Source organism: Brachionichthys hirsutus, unplaced genomic scaffold, assembly GCF_040956055.1.
Source record: "Brachionichthys hirsutus isolate HB-005 unplaced genomic scaffold, CSIRO-AGI_Bhir_v1 contig_316, whole genome shotgun sequence".
In the NCBI taxonomy this organism is placed as follows: domain Eukaryota; kingdom Metazoa; phylum Chordata; class Actinopteri; order Lophiiformes; family Brachionichthyidae; genus Brachionichthys; species Brachionichthys hirsutus.
The window spans coordinates 4,816-16,421 of NW_027180806.1; the positions used below are offsets into that span (position 1 = coordinate 4,816).

At 42.3% G+C, this 11,606-nt stretch overlaps 1 protein-coding gene across 1 annotated transcript; it reads right to left on the reverse strand.

Moving 5' to 3' along the window:
• Positions 1–5,318: 5,318 nt before the first annotated feature.
• On the reverse strand, positions 5,319–10,972 carry LOC137916748 (transcription factor GATA-4-like). The gene is made up of 6 exons (XM_068759716.1): positions 10,477–10,972; positions 6,498–6,664; positions 6,275–6,400; positions 5,861–5,954; positions 5,620–5,759; positions 5,319–5,444 (listed from the first exon to the last, which is right to left on the reverse strand). The coding sequence occupies exons 1-6, from the start codon at positions 10,970–10,972 to the stop codon at positions 5,319–5,321; spliced, it is 1,149 nt and encodes a 382-aa protein (XP_068615817.1).
• Between the last annotated feature and the right edge of the window lie 634 nt (positions 10,973–11,606).

The following is an 11,606-nucleotide window of genomic DNA, read 5'->3' on the forward strand; positions in this document are numbered from 1 at the left end:
CCAGAGGAGAGACGGGGACTATATCGGTAGGAGGATGCTGAGGACGGAACTGCCAGGGAACAGAGCTAGAGGACGACCCAGGAGAAGATACATGGACGTAGTGAGGGAGGACATGAGAGTGGCTGGTGTTGGGAAGGACGATGCAAAGGACAGGGTGAAGTGGAGAAGGTTGGGTTGCTGTGGCGACTCTTCACGGGACAAGAAGAAAGTACAGTAGTAGGAGTACATGTTTTTGGAAATGATAATTGCAATGCTTATTGCACCTTGTTGATGGCAATTTGGGAAGCTGTCTTTTAGAATAAGCTTTAATTCTCCTGATTATGCTTGTTAAGCAGAGAGTCTGCTTTGACAGACTTAAGTTTAAGCGAGAAAACCTTTTTGGTTAGATGTTTGTTACAAAAAATAAATATTGTTCTGTTCATAATTGGCCATTGCAATGTGACATTTCATGCACATTTAATGCAAATTGAAGCATATACACAACATATACCTTGATTTTTGTTGGGGACTGTTTATTATACTAATATAATGACTAATTAATGCACAATGTAAAGCATCTTTGTGTGTCCAGAAAAGTGCTATATAAAACCAATGCATTAATATTATGAGATTTTTGCACCAGACCTCCCGTTCTCACTCTTTCAGCCATGCTGACTGTTCTTCCTAATGACGGAACTGCATCTTGTCTGTTTTTCATAAAGACCTAACTTATAATCAATTATAAAATAAAATAAAAATATTAAATAACAAACAAATTAAAGATTAAAGGCTTTTTATATCCTCCTGAGACCCAGCCAGTTAGCTTGTTCTCTGTAATGGACATGTCCACTACAGAGGACATGCTAACTGGTGGGCTGGGTCCCAGGAGGATATGCTTTTATTGTCATAGTTTCAGGGTTCGTCACAGCCAATCAACGTTCTCGTCTGGTAGTTTTACGCCGGACGCCATTCCTGCCGCACTCCGGACTTGGGACCGGTCCAAGGGAGACACTACCCTGGCGAGGCTGCATTAATAAATACACATGAAATATCTTGGGGGGGGGGGGAGAAGCAATATTATCACAAACAATAAACGCTAAATATTAAGTTAAACACTAACCCTAACGCTCAAATTGTTATATTTATATTTTAAGAATGCATGTGGAGTTTATTTAGAATTACTTACCTGTTCGCCTACCTGTAAATACTTACCTGTCTATGTAGGTGTTGACCTGCTTCCCGGGGTGGACCTGAAAAAAAAAAGGACAATTTTACGAAACTATTACCTTATTATAATACTTACCTTACTTTACCGTCGGGGTTCGTCACAGCCAATCAACGTTCTCGTCTGGTAGTTTTACGCCGGACGCCATTCCTGCCGCACTCCGGACTTGGGACCGGTCCAAGGGAGACACCACCCTGGCGAGGCTGCATTAATAAATACACATGAAATATCTTGGGGGGGGGGGGGGGGGGGGGGGAGAAGCAATATTATCACAAACAATAAACGCTAAATATTAAGTTAAACACTAACCCTAACGCTCAAATTGTTATATTTATATTTTAAGAATGCATGTGGAGTTTATTTAGAATTACTTACCTGTTCGCCTACCTGTAAATACTTACCTGTCTATGTAGGTGTTGACCTGCTTCCCGGGGTGGACCTGAAAAAAAAAGGACAATTTTACAAAACTATTACCTTATTATAATACTTACCTTACTTTACCGTCGGGGTTCGTCACAGCCAATCAACCATCTCGTCTGGTAGTTGTACGCCGGATGCCATTCATGCCGGACTTGGGACCGGATCAAGGGAGACACCGAACCTGCGACCTCTGAGGCTGCATTAATAAATATCTGGGGAGGAGATAAGAAATAAAGAAAGAAAAAAGGAAATGTTAAAATTGTAAAAATATTATCTGAAGTACTTACCTATTAATTACCAGGATTATCCCCACAAAACTTTATCCTTAAAGTTCTTTGTGAGCGATGTAGAATCCCCTAATCCCCCGTCCACCCAACCCCATCCAGGGCTTCTGACAAATCGGTCTAAAAATATATAATTATTCCTTAAAGTTATAATATCAATTTTGTTGAGGGCCGCCAATGTTTACATTGCAAGCATTCTGGGTGTGTCCCCAGCACACCCAGAATGCACCCCCCCCACGCCTCCTCAGCTCACTGCTGTTGTGGAGTACAGCAGCAATCTGAGCAGCGATGAGCTCCTCTGTTCCGCCTTTGCAGTCTGACCCACAGCGTCAGCAAAGACAAGAGGAGAGTGAGGAAGAATCCAGCGATGGAAATGGAGATGAAAATCAACGAGGACTAGATTTGGTCGTCGTGTTTCGTGTCTCTGGCCTGTGCAGCCATGCCGACAGAGCTGTAAAGCGCTCCGTTTTATTCCTGCCGCAGTCCATGGTAATTATTTGTTTCATATTAACGTTACTTCACAATATCAATATACTGATATTTGTGTTTGTGTGCGTGAACGTTTGTTTGTCTCTGCTGCGCCGCCGTGTGCCGGAGATGCAGCCGAGGTTCTTCAATAGCTTCTAACAGACAGACTCCTCTAATCTGACAGTCTAAAGCGGAGAAAGAGCTCGTCTGCATCTCCGGCACACGGCGGAGGAGCAACAGAGACAAACAACCGTTCACGCACACAAACACAATATCAGTATATTGTGTTTGTGAAGTAAAATTAATATGAAACAAATAATTACTATGGGACTCCGGCAGAAATAAAACGGAGCTCTTTAGATCAGACACTCTCTGTCGCCATGGCTGCGCAGATGCCAGAGACACCAAACACAGCTGAGCAAATCTAGTCCCCGTTGATTTTCATCTCCATCTTCATCTCTGGATTCTTCCTCACTCTCCTCTCGTCTTTGCTGGCGCTGTGGGTCAGACTGCAAAGGCGGAACAGAGGATCTCATCGCTGCTAACAGATCGCTGCTGTACTCCACACAACAGCAGTGAGCTTGGGTGTGACGTCAAACAAAATGGATTTCATAGCTCATGAGAAATCTATTTACTTTTAGATGGATTTGTCAAAACGGTCAGGGATCACTTTCATGTTATATGAAGGAACACCACAGAAGAGCTAAGCAGCACCGTTTCTGTTTCAGCCACCAAATTCATTCAAATCAAAGCTTAGTAAGGATTTTCTAAACCCCTCTTCCGGTTTCTTGTTCTTCGTGGGTGCGTAGTCACACAATAGTTGTTGCCTTTTTTCTCAAACATGAGAACATAATGAATTTGGTGGATGAAACACAAACTGTGGTGCTTTGTTCTCTGTGTTGTTCCTTTATATAACATTAAGAATTCTGCTGATTCTTTAGACTACCTGTCTGCGTCCCCGTTTCCGCTTTTCCATGCCATACTATCCGAAACCCTGGATAGTTTGATCCGTGAAATTACACACATATATAATTTTGCTTACATTGATCTTAAGATCTTTTTGATGGCTCAGGACCTTTGATCTCCATTACCTGTTCTTTGATCAGTGATTGGACAGTTGTGATTGGACAACAGAAAGATCTTAAAATCTTTTTGATGGTCCAGGACCTTTGATCTCCATCACCTGTTCTTTAATCAGTGATTGGACAGCTGTGATTGGACAACAGAAAGATCTTAAGATCTTTTTGATGATCCAGGACCTTTGATCTCCATCACCTGTTCTTTAATCAGTGATTGGACAGCTGTGATTGGACAACAGAGACTGGATCTTTCTGTGTATCGACAGGTATCCAGATCCGGAACCTGGAACTGAGTTAGGTTGGACTGTGCAAATTCACAAGCATAACTCAGCTTTTGGACAAGGTCAAATAATGGTGCAACAGTGTAGAACACATATGTCAAAGTCAAGGCCCGGGGGCCACATCAGGCCCGCAAGAAGGTTTTCTACGGCCCCTGGGATGATATTGATTTATTATTAGAACCGGCCCACAGCCCGTAGATCTTTTACACGCACCAATACTACATTTCCCAAACCCCAGGGGTTTTCAAAAAGGGAGGTGAACGGCGTGATTAAAGCATTGCTTTCAGGACCAAGTTGGACAGGAGTTTGCGTCTCCGATGACCTCAACGATTAGAATAAAGCTCGCAGGAAGGCGATGGTGCAGGACAAATATGCAGAGGTCAAACTTCAGTCTACCCCCCCATCCAGCGTTTTCACTAAACAGTATCTGAACATTCAGAGGTTGCAATTTTTGAAGCCAAGTTGTGGAAGTGGAAGACTAAATATTCACAAAAGTATAGAAAAAAATACATGTAAAAATGAAGAAATGCATATTTATTTGCATTATGTCAAAATGCTTTGTTTTTATTAGTTTCCTCAGTCGAACTACAGTCGCACACAGAGGAGCAGGCGTCAGGCGGTGTTAGCGCACTACTGAGAAAATACCATCGTTCACTATATCTTTACTTATAATACATCCCATCTGGTGCTTTACAATTATACTGGAGTGGAGTTCTTTTGCGTATTTGCTCATATATATATATATATTGGTTATTTCCGTATTAAACGTACTGATATCCCGAGTTTACACATAGCAGGTGCGCTTGCTACAACAAAAAGCATTCAAACTGTTCAGTCTTCACACGATGAGTTTATCGAACGACAATCAGCTAAAATATCAGAAATGAATGGTTTTGAGTTCAACAATAAATATTAGCCTCAAGTACTAAATAATGTGTTTTCTCGCCCGTGCACTTTTGAACATCCGTCACACGTGGCATCTCCACCATCCACATTCATGACATGATGCTTGTTTGCCGACTATTTAGTTCATCTTGTATCACAATTGTATATTTGATTATTTGCATCCATCTCTTTACGTGAAATTGTCCACAATAATGTAAAAATTATATCAGATGTATTAAAATAAAAATTTAAAAAGTCTGACCATGACTATTGCATGTGGGAGACATGTTACAGTGTTTGTCACTTAATGCTTCCGCATTGGTAGAAAGGGAAAAAAGGTGGTGGGGGGGGGTTGTTGAAGAGTGATGCACTAATTTCCCCTTGTCACTTTTTGCAGTTCCTCATCAAGAGTCGTGTTTAATCACAGTTCTGCTCTGTCGTGACTGTCAAACAGAAACTCCTGGGAGGGTGGAAAGACCACGCAGCATCTCTGCAGTCTGTTTAAAGATAGCCATTTCGCTCTGACGTGCTTGTCCCAGAGTGTTGTCTTGAAGGAATCGCTGTACACAGTGTGAGGGGGTTGTTGGGAACAGCCCAAGTCCAAATCGTGAGGCTGCTGTTCTGGAGGCCGCTGTCTCTCAGTAGAGTTTAATTGGTAGAGCTATAGGTTGATTCGAGATGCCGAGTTGCAGGTCTTCTAAGTCAGAATTAAGTTGTTCCAGGGCTCAGATTTGGAGGCAGGAGAGCCGCCGTGGCCCCCAGGGGACATCTTGAGAGGAATGACCCCACCTTGAGCCGCCATGTAGGCTGGCAGGGCTGAAATCTGGAGGGAAGTGGAGGGAAATTGTATTTTCAATGACATCACATTCATTTTCCTTTCCTTTGCCCTTTAATTTGTAGACTTTTTTATCTGAAAGTTTTAACCCATGTCAGCCTCTTATCTCTAACCGAACCTGACAAACACCTTCTGTGTGTAAATACTATGAAATGTGTCCGACCTGTGTGTGTGGGCTGTGGTGTGTGTACAAGCTGTGGGTGTCCGGCTCCGTCTTGATCTGGCGAGGCTCCTCGGTGGTGGCGGTGGAGATGCGAGGAGTGCTGGTTGGCGTGGCTGGAGCCCCTTCGCCACCCGGGGTCGCTGTGGGGGGACAATTCAGATGTCTTTACCCGTCTATATAGTTTATAGGGCCAGGTATTTGCTACTTTATCATATACCAAATACAAACACTCACTACTCGCAGTGAAGCTTACCAGTTTGGGGCCTGTTGAGGTTCTTGGGTTTGCGTTTGCGGGTCTGGATTCCCTCTTTCTTCATAGCCAGGGGGCGAGGTACCTGCCAGCACGCCAAGACAAAGACAAAGACATGACCTTTTGTCAACCAGCATTGTGAAGAACGGCGGGGCAAAATCTTAGTGCAAAAATGATGGATGGATCGTCACGTAAGCGTTTTCATGATTAAACTTCCACTACAGATGGAAGTAAATGGAATTTTGTGCAAGGCTTTAATATTCGCCGCAATAGAGTAACATTGAAAATCACTGTCAAAAGACGTCCTTTAGTGGAGTTATGGCCATTAATTGATCATTTGGAGTTTGCTCGTGCAATGAGAACGTGTTTCACGTGCTCCGTTTTCAGCAGCGGTTCTTCTCTCACCCCGTGGAGTTTCATGTACAGGCCACAGGCGTTGCAGACCGGCTCGCCCTCTGCATTTCGTCGCCACAGGGTGGTGGTGGTGGTGTGACAGTTGGTGCAGGACAAGCCCACCCTCCTCGAAGCAGACTGCAGCACAGAACATGTTTTAACAGACCACGGTTAAAAAGGTAGAAGTGAAAGCGGCGACTTCCAGGAGAGACCTCTCCGCTCCTCTGCCACACACCAGCCGTCTTTGGGGTTTGATTAGGGGTCTGTTGATGCCGTTCATCTTGTGGTACAGTCCGCAGGCGTTACACAGGTAGTGGCCGGTACCATCCCTCCTCCAGAGGGGTGTCGACATCGCCCCGCAGTTCACGCACTCTCGTCCCTCTGCGAAGTCATCAAAGAGGTCTGAAAGAAAGATGAGAGGTCAGAGAAATGCGATGAGGGTTTTCACTTTCTGACTTGAAAGCGAGCCGTGTAAGAACACATCTGTGTACATCCTGTCAGTCACCCAGGTCATCGTAATCCAAAATAATTAACACCTGGATAATGGTGACGTGTCTATGGGTTTTTACTGTATGTTACTTTATAATTTTACTCTGATAGGTTAGGTTCAACTTTATTGTCATTACACGTGTACAAGTACAAGGTAATGAAATGTAGTTGATCATCTAACCAGAGGTGCAATTATTCGACAGCACTGTGCAGGTAAAAATGATTTGCAGCTGTTATGTACACAGATCTGGTGCTATGAACATTGTATACAGCTCGACATAATATGTGTGTGTCTATGGAAGGATATAGACCAAGTATACAAAATGTGTAGTCAGATATATGTAGATTAAATTAGAATATGCATAGATTTGATTGCACAAACATATACTGCTGGACATACTATATCAATGATATTGGCATATGCATACAGATTACACAGGTTGATAACAGACGGAGGTGAAATGAACATACTACACAAAATAAATACAACTCAGAGAGCATCTGACAAAGTGTTTCTGGTAACAACACACAGATATTTGGTCTTTAAGACAACCATTCACACGAGTCGCTCCACATTATCAATTCAAAGTCAATCCATTCACTGAAACTCTCCAGAGATTGTTTCTGTGATTCAAAGAGGACTTCAATCCCCATAAATTAAGTTTCCTGCTTGCTTGGAATTTGTGACAGTCAGCTGCATGGGCCTTTCTAGACCAGCAGGGGGTGCAGGTTTCAGATCCACACAAGCAGCCTGGAATCCATCCTTATCTCCCTGCTGCCCATGAGATAAAAAAAAACACACTGGAAAAAGAGATCACACTCAAATAGAGACTCTGTTTCTATCACGGGCGTCTCTCCTCTCTCACACAGCTCAAGTGGGGGGGGGGGGGGGATCTGTGGAGTGGAAGTGACAACTTTTCCTTTTTTATTCATTCAGCAGAGATAGAAGCTGAACAGGTTATTATTACTCCATCCCCGTCAGGCTGGTGGGAGAGATGTGAAAGGCAGATGTTCATATATCTCCACAGCGAGACTATTCTTCCTCTCATAATATAAATCTGGCTTCCAGCTGTTCAGTGTAGCTGAATTGACTGATACACATGCAGGGCTTCCTCCAAGGCTGAGAGCAAAACAAAGGCAGCGTGGCACACTAACCTTGAGCTGTGGCAAGCAATAGCCAACACAAGACAGCAACAAAAGACAATACATGCACAGAAAAAAATATCAGCGCGTCAATATGAGCAGAAGCGTATTTCTTTTTCTGCTGCATAAATGTCAGCGTCTTTATCGAAATGTGGTTTTTAATATTTAATAAATACCAACAACCAATCTACTGACGGTCACTGAGGGGAGCAGCAGCAACATTCAAAATAAACTATACAAAACAATGTGTTACTCAAGTATTTTCCTTTTTCTGACATTTTGCACCACAGAATTCCTGGATGTCTTATTTATCCTCGCCAACCCTTCTGATGAGAGAAATCAAGCGTTTTCACTGAATTCATTCAACAACTGTGACACAATGTTGTACTTGGATTATTTTCTGGGTGCATTTTGTAGTAGTACACGCTTTTAATTCGGTACTAGAGTTTTACTTTTCATGGAGTATTTAGTTGCTTCTGCCCCCCCCCCCCCTTTTTTTTTCTTCTTCATAGTTAGGCCCATTTTAGTGCCAGTGCTTTTGCATTCTTTTCACTGCAAATTCTCAAATTTTTGTACAAACAAAGCAAAAATAACGTCGATAATAAATTGCTGAACTGTCTCTTCTTGTTATACACAGTAAGCAGAGGCTGCTTTCATGTAAGGGAGACACTTTCACATTTTGAAGCATTGCCAGGGTCTTAACAGAATGACAATACAGACATTTTAAATAATCTTTTAGGTTTTTTTACTTTGATATTTAACCATAAATTAAAGTAAAACAAATATGTCATTATAGGAATGACATTGATGCTGGAAATTAAGATCAAATTGAAAGGAGGATAAGATCAAGGCTAAATACGACAAACGGAGCATAACTTATTTATATAATAATCTATAAAGATATTGTGAGCTGTTTGTTTGAGCAAAGTGGTCATGTTTTTCTAAATAAAGAGTAATAAGACCTAAAAATATATATATAATTTATTTTTACAAAGATAAGAAGATGAGGAAAATCTGATTTCTCTGAATTGTTCATATTTTATGTGATGATTATAAAACATTAGTTTGTTTTTTCTGTCAATGGCATTAAAATGGGCCTGGAGAGAGTTGCCCTTTCTGTTTCTCTGCATGCTTGAGTGAGGATTTAATCAGAATTTAATTTGTTGTGATAGTGAAACAAAGGGATGAAGCCAGGTGACAGTCGTCCTCCGTGCACCGACGAGTGCACAGTTTAATGTGATTTAAATGTTATTGTAATCTGATGACGAGGTCAGTGATCAGTGTTGCTTCTCGCACAGCCAATCTGTTTCTTAATCTTTGAATATCAATTGATATTAATAATGCCGGATATGTATAGTCTAGCCTGAAGATAAGGTGCTGCAATGACAATGATATGGGAATATATTGCATTTTATTTTCAAAGAAGCGAATAAAACACCACTGACATGCTGCCAGCGCTGCAGAAAGCATGACAATGGAAGAAATGCAGAAATAAACACAGCACTGATTAGTAATGTTGACTATGAGGAGCAAGTCACAGAGAAAAGCCACAAGCTAAGCATGATCAATGTGCTGCGATAGTCCAGAGGTCAGCCGGCAGCTCCAGACCAACTCATTCCTGCTGCAAGAACATAAAGCATGCAACTGATGGAAAGGCCAAGATTGGAATGAGATTGCCTTCTCAGAAAAAGGAGAGGAGGCATTTCCATTGAGTGCAACGCTGCTGCTGATGACCTGATTCCTCAAGCACACTTCAACTCAAACCAAACCTTATCTGGAGCCCTGGAGCCACAATAAGCTCAGAATCAGATGTCATTATTACAATACACATTTGACTGATATGAATACACCAAACATTTTACACACACACATTGTTTGGGTATGTTGCATACAGTATTATTAATATTTGTTCTGGTCTACTGTTTGATTTTATTTTTAAAAGTTTAAATATGGAGGTTTGTGTTTGCCTCCACAGAAGAATATTTTTTAAAGGCCTAATCGAAACGTTTCTATTTATTTTTTGAAATAAATAGTGTTTATATGCAGAATCAAACTATACAAAAACAGCATCAATAATATAGCTAATTACCCCGGTCTAAATGTAATATTAAATTACTCTGTGGCTCGGATACTTCAGAGTAAAAGCAGCAACACGGATGAATCAGATGAACCAGATTTTATTCTGAACGCAGTTGTTTTCCACATCATATTCGGTGACTTGTAAATACACTGAATTAAATTGTACTTGCTTAAACGAATTCATTTTCCGAGGTGACAATCGGAGTACCTGGTGGATTTATTAAACCCAACTCTTCCGACTCATCTCGTGCTGTGCATTTACAAAGAAATATTTTTGGTTGTTAGATCGATTTTAAAAAAAAATGTACTACATAAAATCATGCACCACCGGAAATTGGCGTTGTCGTTAAATGGCATTTAATGCCATTAAAAAGTTAACTTGGCCCATAATTAATTGATATACGTTTTAAGGTTTACAATAAATAAATAAGGCCTGTAAATTGAATTGAATTTTGGAGGGGGGGGGGGGGACGTATAATATAAAATCAATTCCTGATCCTTACCAATGTTTTGGTGCCGCGGTGTGCAAGGAGCAGCGCCGGATTGCAGACTGTGGAGGACCGGGCTTTCGAAGGGGGACGTCGGCCACGTTCCGCCCACGTTCGGGCTCATGTAGGCCGCGTAGGGACTGTGGTACGACCCGCTGAGGCTCCGTGCGCCGTAGTGCTCTCTCCCGTAGGACGCTGCCGTGTCCCGCGCCGTGGCCCCCCCGGAGGACAGAGGCGGGCTGGTGGAGAAGGCGAAGCGCGAAGGAACCGGGGAGTGACTGTACGCGGGCACCGAGTCGGCGCCTGGCTGCGCCCAGGCAGAGTGGCTCGTCACGCCGCTGCTCTGCTGCGACGCGCCGGGGCTCTGAAGGTAAGGCAGCGCCGGGATCATGGGGGTGACGACCCGGGTGGTGGGCACGTAGACCGGAGAGGCGCCCGCCGGCGTGCTGTGGAGGAACCCCGGCTCGTAGGAGGGGGGTCCGTGGTTGGTTGTCATTATGCCCTGATACATATCTTCTCCTTGAGACTGGACATCCGTGTTGATTGCTCTATGCGGGGATATGACCGCAGCCAGCCACGCACAGCACGCAAAAACAGAGTGTTTAAAATCTTCAAAGCTCGATTTGTCTTTATTTGAATAAGAAGTCAAGCAGAACAGCTGTTTGAAATAATCAAGACTAAAGAGCAGACACGAAAGAGAGGAGGAGTGAGAGATTATAGACCACCTTGTGATCAAGATCCAGCTGCTATCATCTCTCTCTCTCGCTCTCGCTCTCGCTCTCTCTCTCTCCCTCTCTCTCTCCTCTCTAAAGCCAAGAGAAGAGACGAAAAAAATGTTGCATGTAATATAATAATTGTATCTAAAAAAAATCAGGTGAAGAAATTCTGATTTTCTTATAATAAGTCTTTTATCATTTATGCGTATCTGAATTTCCATTTTTGTCTAACGGTAAAAAATACGTTTAAAATTACCTTTATTCGCTTATTATTATTATTATTATTATTATAATTATGCCTATGTTTTGGGTTTGAGCGGGTTAGTCATATATTGGATTAACGCATTTTTAGTCTCTATCTATCAGTCTATATCTGTCATCAACAATCCTTAATAAAATCATTTTGAATTAAATGCAGCTTTTACCCGT